At 34.6% G+C, this 26,280-nt stretch overlaps 1 protein-coding gene across 2 annotated transcripts in view; it reads left to right on the top strand.

Moving 5' to 3' along the window:
* Positions 1–26,280, top strand: part of PRKG1 (protein kinase cGMP-dependent 1) — a 1,318,464-nt gene that overhangs the window by 463,305 nt on the left and 828,879 nt on the right. For both annotated transcript variants that reach the window (XM_055274328.1, XM_055274327.2), the window contains exon 3: positions 18,210–18,323. In XM_055274328.1, the coding sequence (XP_055130303.1) occupies positions 18,210–18,323 (114 nt within the window). The remainder of the gene's footprint in view (positions 1–18,209; positions 18,324–26,280) is intronic.

Here is a 26,280-nt window from a genome sequence, read left to right on the forward strand (position 1 = left end):
ACTGAAGAGCTTTAATTTTATTCTTACTTTATAATCCTGGAGATGTCAACTGGCCCCATGACACTTTTCATGGACTTTATAGAGACCAAGGACTTCAAAGTCTGCTAGGATAACATTAAAAATAAAGGCCCAAGGCTAGCAAACTTCAACATTACTATTTCCTGTGCTGCTACAGTGATACACAGGGAAGCATGTTTTCTTAGCATTCAAGCATAATTTAAAACCACTCTGCACTAACAGCATATCATATATATATATATATATTTTTTTTTTTTGAAAGATGGAGTCTCGCTTTGTCGCCCAGGCTGGAGTGCAATGGTGTGATCTCAGTTCACCACAACCTCTGCCTCCCGGGTTCAAGTGATTCTCTTGCCTCAGCCTCCCGAATAGCTTGCATTACAGGCACCTGCCACCATGCCCAGCTAATTTTTTGTATTTTTAGTAGAGACGGGGTTTCACTGTGTTGTCCAGGCTGGTCTCAAACTCCTGGCCTAGTGATCTGCTGGCCTCGACCTCCCAAAGTGTTGGGATTACAGGCGTGAGCCACCGTGCCCGGCCAGCATATATTCTGAATTTTCACATATTAGACACCGGAGTTTTCTTATAATATTATTTGGATATATTTTTATATCCCAATTTTTATGAAAAAGCCATCTCTTAGATGGAAGCACAACTTTAGTTTAACTTCTATTTCATAATTTTTGTGACTAAAATTCAATATTTTTACTTTTTATCTGTTGATAATCTTTACACTGTCTGGAGGTAGAATGCAAATTCCTTTTTTAATTTACTTTTCTGAAATCTGGGCATAGTTAGGATTTATGAAAGAAAAAAGAAATCAGATGCTCAGATGAAAACTTATTTGTTTTTGATGCGAATCAGTGAATAAACTAAAAATCTGGAAAAACAGAAAAAGAACTATGAGCATTAATACCATTTAGAGATATTTAAATTCAAAAGATAAATGATTTAGGACATTTTTGGAAGGGACAAATTATTCATAGATGGTCCTCATTCATTAGGAATAATATTTTTTTATAGGAATTAGATTCCTAAATTAATTTATTGCTGCTCAAGACTGTGTAGAACTCCACATCCTTTTAAATATTTTAAACCTATTAGGTTTTTTATAGAAAGTTCTTCAGTAATAGAAGAATGGTTAACATAAATGTGTTAAGAAACAAAATTTTTTTTAAAGATTCAAGATAAAGTTTATAGTTTCCATTTAAGAAGTATATCTAGTTTATGTTTTCATTTTTCTAAGCAGTGTATATAATGTTTTCATTTTTTTAATTGGATTTGTGCTGACAGAGCCAAACATTTCCCCTGTTCCTCCTATGACCAAAGACATATTAGTAACTCTAAGGTGAGAGGCAAACCGTACGGCCAGGGAGCCAATTAAAGTTAGCTGGCAAGCAATGAGATGGAATCCATGATGATGGACTTCTAGCAAGTGCTCCAGCCAACCAACTTAACATGCTTTTAAAGAATTCTTTGTCTTCTCTCTCTTAGGCAAATTCTGGGCCATCATTTCAGTTCATTAGAAGAGAACAAACATGGAAAATCTAAAGAAAATACCAACTAATAAATAGTTGCAGCTATAAAAATCTTTCAACTTTTTGGCAGAGTTTTATCCATGTTGGAAGGGATGAGACACTTAGACTGACCTAAGAGTGCTTTGTGAAGAAGCTGAGTTGGCAGTGGTGTAGAGGAGGAAGGCTGGAACTTGAATGAGGGGAGAGAAGAAACACCTTGTCTTAAAAAAAAAAAAAGATGCCCCTCATTGTGGCAAAAGCATTATAGAAGTCTAAGAAAATGGCAAATTCAATGATGAATAAAGTTAAACATTTTGTGTAAAATATTAGAAGTGTATTCAGCTAACTAGGGGTTATTAATCTTTTTTTGTGCTAGGGACCCCTTTGGAAGTCTGCTGTGTATGAACCTCATTTCAGAATATTTTTAAGTGCATAAAATACACTACCTTCGACTACCAAAACAACTATTTATATTGAGAATCAATAACTAAAATAATATAAAATAAATTTGTGATGTGCTAATAGGTGTTATTTCTATTTAACACATTAAATAATAAGACCTAACAGTATGTCTAATAACTACCATGAGTTTAAGGGAGTGATGAGACTAAGCAATGTTTAAAGCTATTTGCAATAATTGTCATACAGTAAGTAAACTTTTTTTAATTGGTGACGATGTCCATAATACTCTTAAACTAATGTGATTTGTTACTATTGTTTGTTAACTCACTTCAACTAAAGGTTAGTAAAAATAACGATGTATGTATTATTTTTCTTATCCAAGTTCACAGATCTGTGAGTTCTATTAGGGTAAGAACCTCTGAGCTAGACCATGAGGTTTGAATAAGAGAATGTCAGAGATGAAGGCTCAAACTCAGGTTAATTTAGAGAAGATCTGTATTCATGGAAATACTAGACACACATTGCTAGCAATATGAATTTGACTCTAGAGAAACTAGTTTGAACTACTTAACAGGGGGATACTTTATCAGAATTGTATCCAATAAATTATTCTTTTCTCTTTGCAGTATAGTTTGATAGCAGAGAATCCAGGTCAACAAGGGCTTCAGACAGAGTTTCAGTTAAGAAATAGACATACTTGTGTGGATTAACTGTGCTCACAATAAGTATTTGTATCATCAATTGCATGACTTAAAGATAATTTGGTGTTCTTTGAAAGTGAGGTTGGGAAGGGATGGATGGTAATTTTGGAAGGCAAATGAGGTTATTACAGTTGGTGAAACGTGTTATAATTGTCCGAAAGTTAATAGGAGAGAATTACTGAAGAAAGAGTGAGAAGTCAAAGCATCTCTAATTCTTAATCTTTTCATAAAAGATATTATTATATTAATGGAATTAGTGACAAATCTTATAATTGAACAATTACTATGTACCTGTGCTAATCCTTATTTTTAACAACTTTATTGAGATATAATTCACATGCCATAAAATTTACCCATTTAAGGTGTTCAAATCAGTGTCTTTTAGCATATAAACAAACTTGTGCATTCATCACCACAGTCAAACTTAAAATATTCTCATTACCCTAAAAAGAAATTGTAGCTGTTATACCCAATTTTTCCACTCCTCCCAGTCATAGGGAACCCTAATCTACCATCTGTCTATACTGCAGATTTAGCTAGTCTAGACATTTTATATAAATGGAATTATATTGCTCTGGCTAGGACTTTGGGACTATATTGAATAGAAGTAGTAAAAGTGGGAATCCTTGTCTTTTTTCAGTTCTCAGGGGGAACGCTTTCAACTTTTCCCGAGTCGGTGTGATATTGTCTGTGGGTTTGTCATAGATGGCTTTTATTACCTTGAGGTATGTCCCTTTCTATGCTGATTATGTTGAAGGTTTTAATCATAAAGGAATGGCGGCGGTTCTGTCAAATGCCTTTTCTGTGTCTGTTGAGATGATCATATGATTTTTCTTTTTAATTCTGCTTATGTGATATAATACATTTATTGACTTGCATATGTTAAACCATCACTGCATCCCTGGTATAAAACCCACTTGATCATGGTGGATTCTCTTTTTCATATGCTGTTGGATTCATTTAGCTAGTATTTTGTTGAAAATTGTTGCATTTATGTTCATCAGGGATATTGGTCTGTAGTTTCATGTTTTAATTATGTCTGTTCTTGGTTTTGGTATTAGGGTGATATTGGCTTCATAGAATGATTTGGGAAGGATTTCCTCTTTCTATATGTTTTGTAATAGTTTCAGTAAGATTTGTACCAATTCATCTTTGAATGTCTGATAGAATTCAGCTGTGAATCTAACTACTTCTAGAAGTTTTTTTGTTGTTGGTAATTCTTAAATTACCATTTCAATCTCACTGTTTCTTATTGATCTGTTCAGAATTTCTATTTCTTTCTGGTTTAATCTAGTAGGGTTGCATATTTCCAGGCATTTATCCATCTCCTTTAGATGTTCTAGTTTGTGCACATAAAGGTGTTCATGGTAGCCTTGAATGATCCTTTGTATTTCTGTGGTGTTGGTTATTATATCTCCCATTCCATTTCTAACTGAGCTTAGTTGGATCTTCTCTCTTCTCTTCTTCATTAATCTCACTAAATGGTCTATCAATTTTGTTTATCTTTTCAAATAACAAAATTTTTGTTTCATTTATCTTTTGAATTTTTTGTTGTTTTTGTTGTTATTCATTTGTTTCAGTTTCATTTAGTTCCACTCTGATCTCTGTGATTTCTTTGATTCTGCTGGATTTGGGTTTGGTTTGCTCTTGTTTCTCTAGTTCCTTGAGGTGTGATCTTAGGTTGTATATTGGTGCTCTTTCAGACTTTTTAATATAGGCATTCAATGCTATGAACTTTCCTCTTAGCACTGCTTTTGCTGTATCCCAAAGGTTTTGATAAGTTTTGTACTATTATCATTCAGTTCAAATATTTTTTTAATTTCCATATTGGTTTCACTATTGACCCAAAGATCATTTAAAATCAGATTAATTTCCATGTATTTGTATAGTTTTGAGCGTTCTTTTTGGAGTTAATTTCCAGTTTTATTCCACTGTGGTCTGAGAGGATACTTGATATAATTTTTATTTTCTTAAATTTATTGAGATTTATTTTGTGACCTATGCTATGGTCCATCTTGGAGAATATTCCAGATAAGAGAAAGAAATAAAGGCATCCAAATTGGTAAAGAGGAAGTTAAACTGTTGTTGTCCATTGATGATATGATTATATACCTAGAAAACTCTAAAGACTCATCCAAAAAGCCTTGGATACGATAAATGAATTCAGGAAAGTTTGAGGATACAAAATCAATGTACACAAATCAGTAGAACTGCTATACACCAACAGTGACCGAGCTGAGAGTCAAATCAAAAACTCAAACTGTTTTACAACAGCTGCTCAAAAATAAAATGCTTAGGAATATACCTAACCAAAGAGGTGAAAGATCTTTGCAAAGAAACTTACAAAACACTGCTGAAAGAAATCATCAACAGCACAAACAAATGGAAACACATCCCATGCTCATCTATGGGTAGACGAATATTGTGAAAATGACCATACTGCCAAAAGCAATCTAAAGATTCAATGCAATTCCCATCAAAATACCATCAGTGTTCTTCATAAAACTAGAAAAAAAAAAACATACAAATTATATGGAACTAAAAATGAGCCTGCCTAGCCAAAGCAAGGCTAAGCAAAATCACAAATTTGGAGGCATCACATTACTCGACTTCAAACTATATTACAAGGCTACAGTTACCAAAATAGCGTGGTACTGGTATAAAAATAGACCATAGACCAATGGAACAGAATAGAGAACCCAGAAGTAAAGTAAAAGTCTTACAGCCAACTGATCTTTGACAAAGCAAACAAAAACATAAAGTGGCAAAAGGACACTTGTATTAGTCTGTTCTCACACTGATAATAAAGACATGCCTGAGACTGGGTAATTTATAAGGAAGAGAGGTTTAATTGACTCACAGTTCCACATGGCTGGTGGAAGCAAAAGAGGAGCAAAGTCATGTCTTACATGATGGCAGGCAAGAGAAACTGAGAGCCCAGTGAAAGGGAAAACCCTTTATCTAACCATAAGATCTCATGAAACTTATTCACTACCATGAGAACAGTATGGGGAAAACCACCACCATGATTCAATTATCTCCCACTGAGTCCCTCACATAACATGTGGGAATTATGGGAGCTACAATTCAAGATGAGATTTGGGTGGGGAGAGAACCAAACCACATCATTGTGCACTTTACCCCTCCCAAATCGCAGGTCCTCACATTTCAAAACCAATCATGCCTTCTCAAAAGTCCCCCAAAGTCTTAACTCATTTCAGCATTAACTCAAAAGTCCAAAATTCAAAGTTTCATCTGAGACAAAGCAAGTCCATTTCATGTATGTATGCATTTCCATACATCCTCTGAAATCTAGGCAGAGGTTCCCAAACCTCAATCCTTGACTTCTGTGCATCAGCAGACTCAACACCACATGGAAGCTGCCAAGGCTTGGGGCTTGCACCCTCTGAAGCCACAGCCCAAGCTGTACCTTGGCCTCTTTAGCCATGGCTACAGCACCTGAGATGCAGGGCACCAAGTCCCTAGACTACACATAGCAGGGGGTCCTTGGGCCCAGCCCATGAAACCATTTTTTCCTCATGGGCCTCCAGGCCTGTGATGGGAGGAGCTACCTCAAAGGTCTCTGACATGCCCTGTAGATATTTTCCCCATTGTTTTGCTGATTAACATTTGGCTCCTCATTACTTATTCAAATTTCTGCAGCCAGCTTGAATTTCTCCTTAGAAAATGGGTTTTTCTTTCCTATCGCATAGTCAGGGTGCAAATTTTCTGCTCTGTTTCCCTTTTAAAACAATGCTTTTAACAGCACCCAGGTCACCTCTTGAATGCTTTGCTGCTTATAAATTTCTTCTGCCAGATACCCTAAATCATGTCCCTCAAATTCAAAGTTCCACAAACCTCTAGGACAGGGGCAAAATGCTACCAATCTCTTTGCTAAAACATAGCAACAGTCACTTTTATTCCAATTCCCAACATGTTCCTTATCTCCATCTGAGACCACATCAGCCTGGACTTTATTGTCCATATCACTATCAGCATTTTGGTCAAAGCTATTCAACAAGTTTCTAGGAAGTTGCAAACTTTCTCACTCCTTCCTGTCTTCTGAGCCCTCCAAGTCTCTAGGAAGTTCCAAACTTTCCCACATTTATCTCTTCTTCTGAGCCCTCCAAGCTGTTCCAACCTCTGCCTGTTACCCAATTTTAAAGTCACTTCCACATTTTTGGGTATCTTTACAGCAGCACCCAATTCCTGGTACCAATTCACTATATTAATCTGTTCTCACACTGCTAATAAAGACATACCGGAGACTGGGTAATTTATAAAGAAAAGAGGTTTAATTGACTCACAGTTCCACATGGCTGGGGAGGCCTCATGATCATGGTGAAAGTGACGGAGGAGCAAAGTCACGTCTCACATGGTGGTGGACAAGAGATAATGAGAGCCAAGTGAAAGGGGAAATCACTTATAAAACCATCAGATCTCATAAGACTTATTCACTACCAGGAGAACTGTATGGGGGAACTGCCCCCCATGATTTAATTATCTCCCACTAGGTCTCTCCCAAAACACATGGGAATTATGGGAGCTTCAATTCAAGATGAGATTTGGGTGAGGACACAGCCAAACCATACCAATACACTATTCAATAAATGGTGCTTGGATAATTGTCAAGCCACATGTGGAAGAATGAAACTGGATCCTCATCTCTCACCTTATACAAAAATTAACTCAAAATATCTCAAAGACTTACATCTAAGACCTGCAACCATAAACATTCTAGAAAATAACATAGGAAAAAAAAAAAAAAAAACGCTTTTAGATATTGGCTTAGGCAAAGAATTCATGACAAAGAACCCAAAAGCAAATGCAACAAAACCAAAAATAAATAGATGGGACCTAATAAACTAAAAAGCTTCTGCACAGCAAAAGAAATAATCAGTATTTTTTAGACAACACAGAGTGAGAAAAAATATTCACAAACTATGCTTCTGACAAAGGACTAATATCCAGAATCTACAAGGAATTCAAACCAGCAAGTACAAAACCAAATAATCCTATCAAAAAGTGAGCTAAGGACATGGATAAACGATTCTCAAAAGAATATATACGCACTGCCAACAAACATGAAAAAATGTTCAACATCACTAATTATTAAGAAATGCAAATGAAAACCACAAAGAGATACCACCTTACTCTTACAAGAATGGCCACAATAAAAACAGTCAAAAAATATTAAACGTTGGCATGGATGTGGTGAAAAGGCAACACTTCTACACTGCTAGCAGGAATATAAACTAGTATAACCCCTATGGAAAACAGTATGGAGATTCCTTAAAGAACTGAAAGTAGATCTACCATTCAATCCAGCATTCACACTACTGAAGAAAAGAAGTCATTACATGAAAAAGACACTTGCACACACATGTTTATAGCAGCACAATGTGCATTTGCAAAAATATGGAACCAGCCTAAATGTCCATCAATCAATGAGTGGATAAAGAAAATGTAGTATATATGCACCATGGGTTACTACTCAGCTGTAAAACAAAATGAAATAATGGCATTCGCAGCAACCTGGATGGAGTTGCAGACCATTATTCTAAATGAAGTAACTCAGGAATGGAAAACCAAATATGGTATGTTCTCACTTATAAGTGGGAGCTAAGCTATAAGGACACAAAGACATAAGAATGATACAATAGACTTTGGGGACTCAGTGTGGAGGGGGGAAGGGGGGAAGGAATAAGAGACTACACATTGGATGCAGTGTACGCTGCTCAGGTGATGGGTGAACCAAAGAACTTATCCATGTAACCAAAAACCACTTGTTCACCAAAAACCATTGAAATAAGATAAAATATCAAAAATAAATAGAATTATATGACATGTGGTTCTTGTGACAGACTTCTTTCACTTAGCATATTTTTAAGGTTCATTCACATTGTAGCACGTATCAGCAGGTCATTCTTTATTATGGTTGAATACCATTCTATATTTTGTTTATTCAGTCATCAGTTGATAAAGCTCTTCTTACGCATTACTTTAGTCTACCATCTTCCTTGACTGCCAAACAGAGGATTGTTCAGCAGTTTTCTTTTACCCTCAGTTTTTCCTTATTCTTGAGTCCTCCTTATTTTGTCCTCAATGGTGCTGGAGGACAAAGGTCATCACTCTCTGTCTGGGTAGTGACTTTCAAAGCAAGTCCTCTCACCCCCAACCTGCCCCAGGCCATTTGTATAATTGCTTTTGAGAAAATAAGTTTAAAAGCATTCTTTTTCATCTTATTAAGCAGATGTTTAGTATTTTTTGCAGGGTATGTGGTTATTCTTCATTTTAGTTTGTTCTTTGTTTTAAAACAACGTGCAGGTAGATAAGTGCTTGTTGTACACTCTGGAGAATCCTAACCTCATAAAATGGGAAAAAATACATATATCACATCAAGCGCAGATATTTTAAACTGTCATGTAACAATTCTCATGGTAAGAAATGTATTATACCACTGGGTGAAGTAAGTTATAGTCCAGAAATGCTTTTAATAAGTGGAGTAGGAGGTTGATACTTTGAATTATTGTTGTTTCTATTGCTCTGGATGTTACATGAAATGAAATTAAAATGTAGTCCTAAGGCTTTCACACAAGCATGTTTATAGGAGTAGTGACTAACATTTTGACTAACATTCCAACATATTCATCAATGAGTATTTACTAACCCTCTTTTTTTTTTTTTTTTTACAACCAGATATGGTATGAATTAAATAATTGTTCCCTCAATTAGTTTATGCTAATATTAACAGAAAGCTTCATCACACAAAAAGATCTTTCACATAAATTTTATATATTAATACTGTGAAGCAGGTAGTTATTATTTCCACTGCATTGTTGTAGAAACTGAGAGCCAAAGGTTCAAAGCATCCAAGAGCAGTGAAGCTAGGATATCTGCTTAGAACTTGTGATTTTGTTTCCTTTTTCTGCTTAAGAGCCATGACAAAGCTAAACAAATGGACTTAGAAAAAGGATATGTAATCTCTAATTGAAGCAACATCTTGTTGACAGTACAGTTGACCCTTGAACAACACAGGATTGAGCTTCACGGGTCTACTTAGATGTAGATATTTTTCAACCAAACATGGATCGAAACTACAGAAACCCACACATAAGGAGGACCGACTGCGACACTTGAGTATTCATGGACTTTGATATACATAGGTGTCATGGAACCAATCCCCAGGTATATTGAAGAATGACTGTATTCACTTTTCTAATGCCTCGAAATTTACATGAAATTGGATTCAGTATTCATCTGACATCTTGTGAAATGACCCTAAGATATATGCAAATTCCTGAGTCCTTAGTTTCTCACATTAATATAATTTGCACAATTACTCCAAATCTCCTGCCTTTTAACTTTCCTCATCACTCCTTCATCATATCCTGACCCCTCTATTCTTTGATGTACCTAAGCAATAGATCTTCCCTCAAGCTTTCATCTTCCCCCAAACCCCTCACACAAGAAATTAGTATGAAACAGACTTTACTAATAATTTGGAGGGAGGGGTAGGACATTCATTCTGGCAACAAATAATTGAATACTGTACATTAGACATCCTTTTTACCAAAAGTCTTTCAGTCTCTGAAGTATGAGACTTTCCCACTGGCCTCTTTCTCTGTAACCTCTAGCTTCTTCATTTTTCCTGTATGTTTATGACTCTGCTCTTTTTCCCTTCCAAATTTTATGAACCATGACCTAGAGGCCTGCTTATTCCCACTTAAAACTGCTACTCAATGTATTTTATTTTTTAAAAGGAAGAAAATTTTCTCTTTAAAAACTACTCAACGTATATATTCTTTGTCTTGCTACATGTATTATCTAATTCAATTATCATAACCCTAGGAAATAAGATACTATTATCCCAAATCTGTAGTGAGGTAATCCATGCACAGAGAGTTAGATAAGTTATCTAAGTTTCCACAGCCAGTCAATGATGGAGCCAGGATCTGAAATTGTCAAGTATGTGTGGAGAAAGGATGTTATTCTAACATCAGTAGAGTGTCTTCATAAGCTTAGAAATTTCTGTAATTACTTCTATTTCAGGTGACATCTGCTGTGGAAAATTATTCAGTAAAGTAGCTTTGTGGCTTTATTCAATCTGCTGGCAACATGATTTAGTTAAATATGCAACCTGATGCTGCCCTTTTATCTAGGTTGTAGTTTACATTTGGTGGAAGTTAATATGATAAATAGTGGAAGTCAAAGTTTTCCCTTCAAATATAGAGTATTTTGTATGCTCATGGATTTTTGTTTACATCAGGACTTAACTCTGGCACTATTGACACTCTGGGCTGAATAGTTCTTTCTTGTGGGGGCACTATCTTCTGCATTATAACTACAGCCCTAGCCTCAACCCACTAAATGCCAGAGGACCCCCCTGGTTGTGACAACCAGGAATGTTTCCAGATATTACCAAATGTACCCTTAGGGGTAAAATTGCCCCCAGTTGAGATCTGTTACATTATATTACATACCCCAGCTTAATATTAAAACATAACAAAAATAAAAATCACATTAAGACTGCCCACAATTCTGATAGTGATTTTAGTACTCTTGCCATTTGCCTGCCTCTAAGCAAATACGGAAATAGCCATTCATTCTTTAGGCTAATTGAAGGTGCTCATGTATTATAGAAAAAATAGAGCAAGAATGTATTACACATTGCTGGAATTAAGCTTAATACACTTGACTTAATTAAGACAATTAAATTATGTTCAGCTCTCATTTATTTAGGGGATGATTAGTCTGTTTTCCTTTCTTTTTTGTGGGTACACACTGGATCTATGGCCTGTCTTTAGCTTTCCTCATTACTGGAAATTGAAATCAGTCCACAAACACGTATCTAGTGCTTGACATGTATTTTAAGTGCTAACATTTCAAAAGATAATGCGTAGAAAGATTACGGAATCATGCTGCTGGGGAAGGATGTTGTGAAGTCCTTTCAGAATCCTGTTCATTGTCAGATAAATGGTTGACCCATCTACAATAGGTTTAGTATGTTCTCTTTTCCTTAATTATCTTCAAGGACAGAATTGCTGCAATATAAGTTTCTCATTCCAGACTTTTATTCTGATGGTTCAGATGATTCTCTATATCTAAATATTAAAATTGCTTAAATTTCAGTCTGTTTCCTCATACAAGTTTTCTTTGTGAATATGTATGTATGCCCCATGACTTCAGAATTAGAAACAGTTCTGGAGTTGAGATACCTTGATAAGTATGTTCACTCTTTTTTTGCATAAATGAGATTTTTAGTTTTGGATAGCTTATTTATGTTTTTGATTCACAACCAAGAATAACTATAATGGTTTTAGTTCATATGCAATATGTATTATAATGTTGCAGTTTAGTATAATGAAAATTGTTTCAAGTGTATTTATAGCAGTCATGACCAGAAGGGAAATCAGATTTGCCTAATTTAAGGAGAAGCAAAGATCTTCACTCATGTAGTTTCAACTTCAACTAAACTTTTCCATCTCACATTGTTTCATTCCATTTGGATAACTAGCGCTTTTGAGCACCCTGTAAGAATTATTTCTATGATGATATCAAAGAAAAGGGACTTCTTTGAATCAGAAGCTTGGTTCTAACTAAAATATTCTAAGAACATGATGGTCTTAGAAACTATGGATACAAAAAGGTTTAGAAAAAAACCTAATACATATATATGTGTAATGAGAAACTACTAAGCAAGATACATAGCCAACTAGGAGTAAAACAAACTAAAATAGGGCCGTTTCTCACAGGCTTTGTTCAATGTCCAAAGAATGATTTTCAAACATCCAGATTAATACCATGAAGAGTTAACACATCATCTAGGGGGCAAGAGTTCAGATCCAGAGAGACTTTATCTATTCAGATTTGAAAGCAGTCTTAAACTGACAACTGATAAGGCAACAACACACTGCTGTTCTTTAATTCAAGAACAAAATTGCATCTCACAGTGGGGTCATCCTTTTCCTTCTTATAGTGGCTTAAGAAAGACATATATAAATGACTGACAAGAAGTACAGGTTTAAGGGAGATATCTAAGTTTATAGTCTGTCCCTGGGAATTGGATGGCTTTTCCCGGTAGGTAGTCCCATGGCAGCCTCATCAATTTCTACTTTCTTGCTGGGTGACAACACCCCCCATCTAAAATGACCCTGCAAGGCAAGTCTGATATAATAGTATGCCTAATCTATTAAGAAAGCAGATCCACAGATGAACCCCATCTCCCAAAGGAAAATACATCCTCGCTGGTGACAGCACAGCTCCACTACCAGAATGTTGAAAGTTCCTTCTGAATCTAGCAACTGTAGAAGCCCTTATGAGAGAATATGTAATGTAAAAGCCACAAACTCCAACCTACAAAATCATGAAGGTATAGTCAAACAGATTACAGAAGGAAGGAGATAAGAGTTCTTGTCTAGACAAGACCTTTGTTATAACACCTGATTCCCTTTAGTAGTCAATCAAGTTATCCTGAATGTTCCAACCAAGATTTCTGGAACTAAGCACAGTGATTATAATTAGGTTATTGCCAGCATTCTATTTCTGCCTGCCAGTAATAAATCTCTAAGCTGATTCTACTTATCATGAAAGTCCTTATAGCATAAAACCACAGGTTAGTGAAAAACTCATAAGGATAAACAAAGCCGGGAGGTTCTGAGTCTCCCTATAAACTCAGTTTCTTCCATTATTGATAGGGCCTTATAAAAGATAAACACAGGTGGAGATATGCTATAATGGATCCCTTAATGCTTAGCATCTTCCAAGGGTGGTACGTGTATAGTGGTGCCAAAAACCAGAAGATTGATTGCTTCTCAAAATGACAAAGTTTAGGACTTATGACTCAGCTCATTCCAGAGCATAAATGGGCATGTGTTACCTGAAGTAAAATTTTAAAGTGCATTCAAGTTACCATGATATATCTTTCAATTATTCATGACAATGCCAGGAGCGATAAAAGAGCTAAATAAAACTATAAATAACCCTTTAAACCTCATTTTAGCCAACTGTTTCAAATCTTCTCTCATACAAACAACTTTAGCAATTTAGTAGAATTCAAATTAAAATGATTTGAATTTTTTTATATTCCTTATGAATATGGTGGTAAGAGGACACGATGAAAATTATACCAATCTAGTAATATATTTTTTAAAAGTAAATATAAATAGTAAAATGCACAGTAGCAGAATATATAAATTACCACATTTTGGATTATCATTTGTTCCCTTAGTAACAGATCTAATAGCCTCTAGTAACTGTTGGTCTTAGAGAAATTAATAGAAACAGTCTAGAACTTAGTAAGGTGCTTGGAAAACAACTTTCTGATACTCTTGAAAAAGGAATCTTTGATTTGAAATCTAACATATTTGAAACTGAAACTAAACTGAAGTATTAAAACAATCAGGAATAAATGCTAATGAATGCCTTCTGTTTTTTTTTTTAAAGAAATAGATATCACATTAATCAATGAAGACCATCAGTAAACTCATCAAAATGCATTTCTAAAGTTAGTAGCAAACTATAATATATAAAAACCTCCAAACTGAGCTGTTTCTAAATTTGGTATGTCTCTGGCAAAAGCGTGCTGTATATTCAGCCTACCTGACATTTTCCCTATTTGTTTTACCCTCTTTCCCACCTAAATAATAACATATAAGTTCACCTACTTTCTATGCAAATGGAGTCAGTGTAAAACACACCGCAGAGGTAGCTACAGAATGAAAAAGAAAAAAAACACAACTCCTTAAGGGAGTATAAAACTAAAGGAATGGCCTCATGACTACCTTAATACTTTAAAGGAAGAAAGGAAGTTGATTAGGTGAGATTAGGGATCACTGGGTGTATGCAGTAAACTTTTATTATTCTTAGCTTTCTTAAGTGAACCACACATTTATACTTGGAAATCATTTGTAAATGTGTAATCACTTCTAATTTTGCTACAAGACGGGTGAGTGGCCTAGTAAATTAGTTTAACCAATTTCACATATCAGACCAGTAACTCACTAGACTCTTAGAAAATTGGGATACTTCTAAATGTCTCTGAAAGAGCCCTCATTAAAGTATCCAGTGTGTCCTGCATCCTTGAATTAGCCATTCCCCATTCACATAACAGGTGTGAGAAAGGATACCAAATTATGACTCGGGGTAACAATGTACAGACACTGCATTTTGTTTATCACTCATGTCTTTCTGTTTACTTAAAAAATGCAGTGCTTTTTGGACAGGGCACCATGGCTCACGCCTGTAATCCCAACACTTTGGGAGGCCGAGGTGGGCAGATCACGAGGTCAGAGGATCGAGACCGTCTTGGCTAACATGGTGAAAACCTGTCTCTACTAAAATACGAAAAAAGAAAAAAAAATAGCCTGGCGTGGTGGCACGTGCCTGTAATCCCAGCTACTTGGGAGGCTGGGAGGCTGAGGAAGGGGAATTGCTTGAACCTGGGAGGCAGAGTTTGCAGTGAGCCAAGATCACGCCACTGCTCTCCAGCCTGGCTGAGCGAGACTCCATCTCAAAAACAAAAAGCAGTGCTTTTTGGATCATTCTCATCTCATATGACATCACATCCCTTACTTTTTTGACTATTGTGAGTATATTGAATTTCCAGTGTTTAACTTAGCCTGGAAAAGATGTTTTATGTCAAAATTGCTATTTCTCAAATACAATCTGGCTAAGTGATTTTTAGCTATTCCAATTAATGTGAAATACAACCTTTTGTTACCAGCACTGATTATTCATATATACAAATAATTTATATTCATATATGTATAATTTATACCTACCTTATCAAAAAAATAAGTTAAACATGGGGAAATCAGGCAAATATAAAACAAGATCAGGAAAATAAGTTTGAACCAGAAGTGAGCTTAGAATAGGAAACATAATTCGTTAGAAAATTGTCAGTAAATTGAAACAGATCAGTGTTATATGAGTATGGTTTTTCAGGAAAGAAGTGGCAGTACAACTGAGTACGGTGGTCATGGCAGTGAAGGGATATTCACTCTTTCCTATGGGGTGAATATCTGATCTTTATAAATTAGTTCTGATGTAATGGGTCCATAGATTTCCTTTAAGAACCCACTGAGCTAAAACAATAGTCCTGATGTTCTTCCTCCTTTAAAAAAAAACTCCAAAACTGTCTAGTAGAATTCTTAGTAGTGGTTTTACTCGCATGGCCCATAGGTTTCTTTCCACTGAAAATGTTTAATTATCAAACCCAAAGAGTCAGAGAAATAGACTTGTACAAATCATTTATTTATGAAAGTTCTTTAGGCATTATTCCTTTTGCTTTTAGATCTATTAATATAATTGACACTAGATCTATAGGTCAAGAAAATTTTACAAAGCCTTGGAAAATTGTTACATATTATTCTTTGGAGTCTCTACCACTAGGCTGTAAGGGCTGAAGAAACATTACATCAAATGTTGGCCAGACATAGACAAATGGAGAAAAGAACAAAGCCATTGCATTCATCTAGGAAGATTGGTGTGATTTTCTGAGCTTCTATTTTCTTCTTTGGATGTGATCTAAAAGGTTCTCTCCTCAACCCCCCATAGAGAGGGAATCTGAAAACAAATTCTTTCTCCACTGGGGGAGGGGAAATTAAAAACCTCTGTTACCCTATATTGTTCTTGGTTAGTTTCTGTAGTAGATGGTGGAATATTGTGCCTCGATGTCATCTAATAAATCATACCTCCATATAAATTATAAGAAAATAATGCCAGTTATAAGAGCAAGCATTTATTAAGCATTTGATATGTGCAGGTCACTGTGTTAAGAATTTTACCTGCTTTATCTCACTTAATTTTGACAATCATCCAGTGAAATAGGTGCTTTTATTGTATCCATTTCACTGAGGCAAAGAGAAGTTAAGCAATTTGCCCAAGGTCATAAGGCCAGTAAGGAACAGAAAAGAGAACCAGAACTAAACTTTTGGTCTATCTTTAGATGATTTATAAATTTTTTAACCTCTGTGTGATATTCTGTCGTGTCTCTCATTCTTGAGTGGTAGATGAAATTTCTAGGGGCATAGGCTTGCCACTGAATAAAAGGAAGGAAAGTGCCATACTATCTGAAGCCTATGAAAAGATGAATTTACTGGACTGATTTTGATGGGGAAGAATTTTTCTTTCCTACAGTCAAGAAGTGAACCATGAGAAAGCTAGAATATTTGGCCGTACCTGTGTAAGCAAGTCGTTTTAAACCTTTTGAGTTGTTGAATTTGTTCATTCCTGACTAGTTTCTTTACATACAGAGGGGCATGCATACACCAGTCAAAAATAATGAGGAGATTTTTATGAGCTTTTATTCTAATTACTGCAGAATTCTCTCTTCATTGATACCATTTATGTGAAATGATTTTCAGGGTAGGATAATGTCCTCTGAAGGGTGAATCATGTACCACTAGTATATGAATTAAACTTAAAATTTAAAATATATATATTCAAGATTTTATCTCCATAGTATTTGAAAATAATCAGCACATTAAACCTCAGTTGTTACAAAGATTATTGCCTAGATAAAACCAGGTTGATTTTAAAAGGGAAGGAGTGAATTTAATGTCAATACTCTAAAAGGTTAAATATTACAGGTAGCACACAAATAAAGGAACAATTATGAAATCAAAGTATAAATGCCTGAAGTTTGGCAAACACTGGAGGAACATAGTTCCTTTCAAACATAAGCTAACTCTCTTGACAGGCATTAAGCTTCTCTTCTGTAGACCATGGATAAATAACTTGGAGAAAAATAGGAGAAGTCAGTCAAGAATGGACTGTGTTGCCTTTTTATTTCTACCTCGATTGTGTTAGGCGATGAAATTCTCAGTCTACATAGGTATGACTTTCAAAAATATGTATTTTTTTCATTTCTCTCATGAATAGCATTTGTTTTACTTGCAGGTAACAATGTATACCCAGTATGTGGTGTTTCCTTAGCTTTTACTTCCTTTAGCATTTCATATTCCAAGTCCTTTGTCAAACGTAAACTGTCGTAACACAGCTTTCTTTTCCCTCAACCCTTGTAGTTTGTTTTTTCCTACAGTCAATGTTGCAGAGCTGGGAAGCAGATAAGATAGTCTTGGCCAAGTCAGACAAGATGTTTTAAATAAAAAGATACCACGAGCAGAATTAAATAATGGCAAAGGGTCAAAGTAATTCCCCTCTTCATAGTAGCTGTCTTACTAATGAGAATTTTCAAGTATGAAGTGTGCTGTAGAAAATGTACCACTTACTCAAGTTTTCTTTCAGATTCAAAGTTACATTAAAATTGGAATTACCATGGTTTACTAATAACAGATTTGGAATAATATTATGTTTGCCTGTTTGTCTGTTTATTTTCTTGTTGTTTCTTTGGCTCTCACATCAAATCTTTTCAGTAGTAAATTTAAGAAAACATATACTTTTCTTAACTTCCATATTTTGTTTTATTTCTTGCATTGCCTCTTGGTGACTTTGTTTTAATTGGTAACTGCATTTTTACAAATGAGCCTAACACTCCTCTTCACATTAAAAACGCAACAAATGAAGCATGAGAAAGAATTTATATAACATGTTTTTCCCTCCTTTTTAGATGGTAAGGTTGAAGTTACAAAAGAAGGTGTGAAGTTGTGTACCATGGGTCCAGGAAAAGTGTTTGGGGAGTTGGCTATTCTTTACAACTGTACCCGGACAGCGACCGTCAAGAGTAAGACTATTTTCATATTTTTAAAATATTTTCAATATATTTCCCTAGGCCTTTGAGATGTTGATTAAAATGCTCATTCAATCTTTATAATTTTATTTCTTTGTATTTTAATTTTTGCCCTGCAGTATAGTTGATGTATTTGTTTTCCTACTAAAGGTGATTGTTAACAGTTTTGTATAAATTACATTTTCTTGCTGACTTCTGAAAATTATCCTTTAATCAATAAATTCTTATAATTAGGATTTTTTAAATGATATAATTTTATACATTTGAATCAAATAAGAGCAAGTCCTTTTCTCTCTTTATAGTCTCAGAATCATATTTAAGAAATTTTTACATGTCTGTCTATTTTGGGTTATATTCCTCACATAAATTCCACTTGTTTACTCAGTGGTTTAGAAAAACTAAGAGAAGAAATGTCCTTCATCTCATTCAAACATCATTGAGTAAGATATCTCCTGAATTCTAAAACTGCATCTGAGTATATTTTTGCCTTCAGCTGCTCATCAAGCTGTATATTATAGCATTTTTCTTTTCTACTGATTGAGCTTATTTTAAATCAGGGCAATAAAGCAGCTTGTTTCCCTAATTTTACATGTATGTGTATATATGATTTCTCTAGCAACTTTTATTGCTTGGCAGAAGCAGCTGCAATAGTTAGAAGGAAAAATATTTTTTTTTAAAAGAAAATCTGCTTCCTGAGTAAGTATATAATGACTGTATAACAAACAGAGCTGAATTCAAAAGTCAACAGTGTAAGGTTCATTGCATCTTTAGGCAAACGTGTGTATTTCATGTTTGAAGAGTCTTTCTGACACATTTTCCTGTGGTTGATTTCAGTCATAGATTACTTTGATTAGATTTTGTCATTTAAAAAAAAAATGCTATTGGCAAAATGACAAGTACATTGTGAATTTCAATTAGTTTTATCTGGATCTCATTGACTACTTTTTGTATTAGTTTTTCCTTCAGAAGTACAGCATATAACTGAAAATACAATAATGAAATTGGATTTAAAAAAACGTAAGAATGCATGGCCAACTGGAGTCCCAGAAATTGTCTTACACGTCTTATTAATCACCTTTTTATTCATTGGATTCACTGTAACACCAATTGCAAATGGGCCCCTTTTAGGTTGAGTCTTCCTTGGCATTTGATTCTTGATCTCTGAAAGCATAGGACTCTTTTGATTGATAGATGCTGCCATGTTTTTACTTCAAGTGATCATTCAATTACATAGCTCAAAGAATGAGACTCAGTGAACCATAATAGAAACTACCACAACTTTAACTTACTTAAAAAGAACCTTAACTATAGAAAGAATAGTCATGGCTCCATTAAGTGAAACAATTTTTACAATCATGCTTCATTTTCATGAGAAATATATTCCTTTTAAGATAAAAAAGACCAGAATAGCATATTTTGATGATATCTCAGAATTATATTTTTTTGTTTTAAAGTATTTAAAATTTTTAAATATTTCAGGCTTGTACACTGCCTGATAAATTTAATTTATTGAAACTACAAAATTTCCAAAAGCCAATAGTTGGTAATAACATGGTAATTAATCTTATGAAACAAGGAATTTTTATTAAAGGAATATTTTAAATAGTTTATTTACATGAATTTTACAGCAAAGATTTTTAATAAAATGATTTGTTTGCTTCATAAACATCAGTTTTCTTATTAGAGTTCTATATAATGATGTTCGTCTGCACTAACATCTATTGTACTCTGATTTGGCAAACTTAAATAGACACTATGAATCTAATTCAACAAGAAGAAACTAGATGTTGAATGCAAATTATAAGCCTAACTTTTGGGGTCAGAAATCCATCTTCAAAGAAAATGAGTAATGGGACATGTTCTTTAACACAGACTCAGAGAAAGCTCAAGAATGCATCTGTGCATGTGTGTGTGTGTGTTTCTTCACAGTGCCTACTTAAGATATAAAGGTTGTGTTGACAAAAGAGCCTAGAGTTGGTGATGTGCAAATATATATCTGCATTTATAGGTACAGAGGTTTTGTGCATGAATCAGAAACAATATCTGTGAGCAACTGTTTCTTCCAAATGTTTCATAAGCACTATGAAATATGAATAATGATTGTTTATTGTTTCAGGACTTTTTTGTCCTGCCACCTCTGCTATCTAGGGAGATTGTACTTGTGACTGTAGGCCTCAAGCACCATTTTTTTTCTATATATTTGAATTAAACCTTCAGGCTGGATATGTTATGATTCTAACTAGATCACATTGTGGATGCTACTTTTACAAAATGACTACGTAGTATAACTCCCAATGCTGTCTTATTCTTTACATGGGATAAAAACATGTCTTCAAATTTATTTGGTTTTTAAGGTTCATTTATTTCTTAGTATTCAAGATTATATCAACTTGTCCATATTTTCCTGTCATCGTGTCATTTGGAGTATCAAATGACAACAGTATTGACCATTTGAAGTATCATTCAAAATGGATTCATCCACTTGGGCATAATAGTCTAATTCTGAAGGGAATATTTTTCTACACAATAGCTGACCTATCCATGCTTCTTCTTTCTTACATACCTTGGCTTTTGACCTCCTTAACCCTAACATCACCCACTTTCCTTCGTGATTGAAAATGTTGATGATCCTTTCTCTTTTCTGTTTTCCTTGATCAGCCTGGAAGTTATCTGGCATCTTAATGCATTTTTATTTTCACAGTGGTAACTAAATCCTAGGTAGCGTTCAATAGTTTTTCAGTGTACATTACTTGTTTCCTGTTTAGGAGAGCAGTTTTTGCAATTGTGTCAGGCTGTGAATAAATACATTTCAGTGACTTCACCAGCTAATGAATGTGATCAGAACACCTGTGGTTTTTTTCTAAGCTTAGGTTATCAAGAAGTAGTTTTCTTATTAAAGCTCTAGATTGACATATGCTATAAAATATGATTATGAGCTTGTTCATAGTGATCCAACAGAAAGAAGCACCATGGTAGTTTGAGGCAAGCTCTTTGGTTTTCATCTGGGAAAAAATAAATTGGCATTCTTCTGAAAATAAAAAACATTTATTTTCAGTGGTTACCACGATAGCGCTAGGAGGAGGAAGATCTGATAGCACCAGGAATAATATTTTTAAAAAATCAAAACCACAGTGATATAGAAAGAAAAAAATCCTGGTATGATTCAGAACTGTATTCATAGTCTGCTCCTGTCTTATAAAATAACTATTGATTTTTCCCTGAGGAATGAAGAAATAAAAATATATAAAATTAATATTATATTGGAAACAAAAATTGAACAACAGTCTTGAGTTTGTTCTTGGCTTAAATAGCCTCAAATTTTCTTTATTAACTGTGATCTGAAAATGGCCACTTTGTATCTTTCCAATCACAAACATTCCCAATGGCATGGGGATGGGGAAAGAATCACTTGTTATAGTTGGTTTCCACAGCACCAATTAATGTTTTCAGTATTAATTGATTTTTTAAATATTTTATCTAAATATTTTGACATTGTAGAGTGAAAGGAGTTTTACCATCCATTTTCAACCCCACAGGGCAAGAATGTCTCACATGTTGTTTGAATACCCCTTACTTACTCAGTCCCCACACCTGGAAGCAGATCATTATCATGTTTTCCTAAAGTGTCACTCCCGGGTGTGATTTCACTTTTACTACTCTCACAGCTATAGCAATATCAATTTGCACTTACCCTGGGCCTTGCTTCTGTGCCCAAAGTTCTTCAAAATAACAAAAATGGAGAAGCTGAAGTTACTGGAAACCTAAAAGGAAAAGGCATTTCATTTACAATGAGAGAAATTCAGTGACACATGTTGAACTCGGAGTATTTTTACCTGTAAACATTAAATTGAAGCCCTACTTCTCTTTGAGTTTCAGCTCACAGTGCCTCCAGACCTTTGGTCATGTATTATTCAAATGGTCTCTTTCAACTATACTCCAATGAAACCCAATAAAAAGCACTTTTCAGGGAAACATCTTGATGCCTGGTCAATATAATCACCATGGAAAGTTATCTACAAAGAATGTCTGTGGTGGGTGTGGTAGATACTTTATGACATTACTTGGGCAAAATATCTGACTAATTATTTCTCCTTAAATTGTTAATAACAAGTATTTAATTTTTTTCTTTATTAAAATACTTCATTGTTAATTCCAAAGAGCCTAAAAAGCCTACAAGAAATCTGACAAATTGATGACTTTAATAATATCGGGTAAAAAACTATTTTTCTGCCTTGGTTTGAATATTTTTAAGTTTACATACTTAAACTTTCCTAGGATATTAGTAAAGGGGAAGTTGACTAATTAAGATGTTTTATTAGGTGTCATAGACATTTTAAGAACAAAGTTTAACGGTCTGGAGTTTTCTGTTTATTTTTGTTTTTAAAATAAATTTGAGTCGATGTAGTGAAATGGCTTTACATTCCCTTGCAGCTGTTTTAAGCATTACGTTATTCAAACTGTATCAGAAAAATCTGCTGACTGTCAAAAACCTAAATGATGAACAAGAATTAAGTAATAGGAGACTCGACTGAATTTTTTGCTGTAAATACTTTACATGCTATAAAAATAATGCCTATACCTCATACATATGCTCTTTATCTCATTCATCCACACTATGCTTTTTATTGGTAAAGGAACAAAAGACATGAATGCCAATTTTTACTGTGAATGAAAAGGAGTCGTTGATGAAGTTCTTATAATAGCTGCAAACCTGGGAAATTTCTTAAGATGCCTAAATCAAGAAGTAAGCAATCAGATACTTTTTTAGTAAATATCACTGTAGAGCACCATGAAATACTAGATTTATGATAAAGACACATCCACATGTGAAAATGAAGCAACACTGTCTGTCAGCACAAACAATTACTAGAATACCATTATTCCTGGGTTTTCATGAGCACAAGTACCCAGGTGCTGTCATGCTTGCTGTGCTATAGCAAAAGAGCAGAAGAGATAACTGGGCTAATGAGAAAGTCTCTGTTCTGCCTTTGAGAGGTAAGTTAAAGAGAGTCATGTTTGCTTTCTCCTAGTTTAATACATGCTTTTTACCAAGAATCCAGAAAGAAGGGGAGAAGACACAAATTAAGTTTGGGCCAGTGATGATTAGAAACCTGAGCCTGGTTGTGGAAGGGATAGTTAAGTGACTTCCCACGAATTTTATCATCACGGACAATGAAGCAAACATAGTATATTTTGGCAGCATCTTGGGGAAGTTGGTACACTTGTGTAGTGAGTTAATAAGACAATATTCTTCTTAGTAAAATTTTCATTGCATTTGTCTATTAAAGAATACTGTGAAATTAATAACATAAATCCAATTATGTAATCCCTGAGAAATAAATTAATACAGGAATCAATTCACTAGGTATCAATGATGCTACATAACAGACTAACATGAACAAATGTACATACAAAAGCCATGTTTTAATCTCATTTTTTTGTTAAGTAGATTAAAAATGAATTTCAGAGAAGAGGCAAACTATTATTGAACTATATTTTTTTCTACAGGTTGAGAAGATTTTTTTCCCTAGGCTTGAGGGAAACTGTTACAATCAAAGTGTATTTATAATTTATGTATAACTACTTTCCCAAAAATTCATGTCCAATTTCTATATTGACCAGGCCTGGTAGATAGTCATATATTAGCGGTGCTTCTGAGGCAAAAGCTACCTCCCATAGTCAAAGAAAGGCAATAAACTTAATTCCTTCTGAAGGCTTGATAAATTATTCTCCCTCTCCTTCATTTAATTACTAAATCATTGAATAATTTGAATATTCTCTATGTCTAAAGAAGAGTCAGACTTTTAGCTGATGGGGTATTATGTTTTAAAGATCACAAGTAATTTACGAGGAAATCTAAACAATAGGCAAGAAACACTTTTTTTTTTTTTTTTTTTTTTTTTTTAGCAATCTTTGTTATTTAATCCTGCAGAAGCAGTGGTTTTCCCACAAAAACCTGCACCATAAGAGGCTCCCACACATGTAATGCTTGAGTCAGTTTTTGGTATAATGAATCTTCATTCATTCATTTAGCAATTTGCTTAGAGTCATTTTTAGTATTTTTTCAACTGATTTGAAGAATAAAAAGCAAACTAGTAACATAGGCCAATACTGTATTTTCTGTAATTATTTTTCTTAAAGGAAACCTTCCTGCCTATAGGTCAGGGTCAGGATGAATTCCTAATGAATGTTTCCACAGTAACAATAAGTAATAAAAGCAGATGACATTTGAAGACTATGAACAACGCATGAGGCTCAGAGCTTGAGGGATGGGTGGTGGTGTTACCCCCATTTTATTGCTAAAGCAAGTAAGACATAAAGCAGTTAAGCAACTAGGCCCATGTTCATAACTAGTGAGAAGGAGGACCGTAAGTCTGACACTACTTTGCTATATTGCTACTATCACAAGCTTTTAAATTTTGTCTGCAATACTTCATTTTGCTTTTAAGCACCAGTGTATCTATAAGACTACTTCTGTTGGTCTGAGGACTCCGCTTTCACAAAAACTTATACAGCATGTTATGGTTTCAAAAATTTTTAAATATTAGCACATGGACCCATGTTAAGTACATCTGTTATAAAAGGATGACTTCTGTAACGTAATGATGAGAAGGTCATAAGTTTAACACCTTAGAGACATATAATGGGTAATCAGAACCTATTGCAGGATCTAGTTTTTGTAATGCATTGAAACCCTTATGGATGTTTCATGAGATGAAACTTCATGGTTCAGTGTTTGAGCCATTACAAAGTAGCTACATTTTTTTACAAAAAATATGTTAATAAATTTCTTCAAAGGAGGAATTAGGAAAATTTAAACAGCAGCTAAAGACAATGAATGAAGACTGGGAAAAAAATATTATTTTTTGTTATATAACAAAATAAAAGCATAAGGTGAGTCATGACAAGTGTGTTTGCCTTCATTTTCCCCTTCAATTTCCTCTGACTACTGAGGAAATGTAACCTTAGCACTTTGTTGGTGAATCTGAAAAGCCTGTTCTGCTTATGAGATGTTCTTTGTTGACTAAATTTCTAAGTCATCATGATAATAATGGTTTATAATTTACAAACTGTCATCCCATGCATTATGTAATGTAATCTTCAAAATACCTCAGTCTAGTAGATGAAAGAGGTTGTCCCTGATTTTCCAGATGAGAAAATGCAGGCCAAGATCATGAAATACATTAGTGTAGTCCATTAGCAGAGTCTCTGATGCAAATTTAGGTAGCAGTAATGTAAAGCCCTTGCTATAAGCACCTCTCCTTTACTCCTCCTGCTCCCCACCCCTATGTGTGGACTCCGGAATAAGGCTCTTAATATGCCTACTCCCATACCTAATATATGAACTCTTCATAAGGGAACTTCAAATGTTTACCCCAATGTTTCTCAAAGTGTGGTCTCTGGAACAGCAGCAGCAGCATCACCTAGGCCCTCATTAGAAATGCAAAATCTATGGTCCCTGCTCTACTGAATGGACATTTTGGTGGTGGGTCACAGCTATCTGTGTGTAACAAGGCCTTGCAGGTAATGCCCCTATAGTTTGAGGACTAAACTACACCCTATAGGTGCCCAATTTCTGTTAACCTACACATATGCATACTATCATGCTCATCAAATTGTCGATATTGAGGAATTTAAAAGAACATTACAGACACTATAATAAGTAGTCAGTGTTATTACTGGCATCATTGCAGCTTTTTTCTTGTTTTGTTGCTGTTGAGCAGAGATATTTAAGGAAAGTTGCATTTTTCTTTTAAGGAGTAAAACACTGCCTTAGTAAAGAGTACCAGCTTTGTACATATTATTAACATTCTTTTGAAGAATAGTGAGAAGTAAAATTAAAAGAACAGATTGAGAAGGAGGGAAAAATTAAAAAATCATGGACTGTCGAGCCATGTTGTTAACAAAAATCACTTTTAGATTTATTAAACCTGATGGCTAGGATGTTGGT

Source organism: Symphalangus syndactylus, chromosome 4, assembly GCF_028878055.3.
Source record: "Symphalangus syndactylus isolate Jambi chromosome 4, NHGRI_mSymSyn1-v2.1_pri, whole genome shotgun sequence".
NCBI lineage: Eukaryota > Metazoa > Chordata > Mammalia > Primates > Hylobatidae > Symphalangus > Symphalangus syndactylus.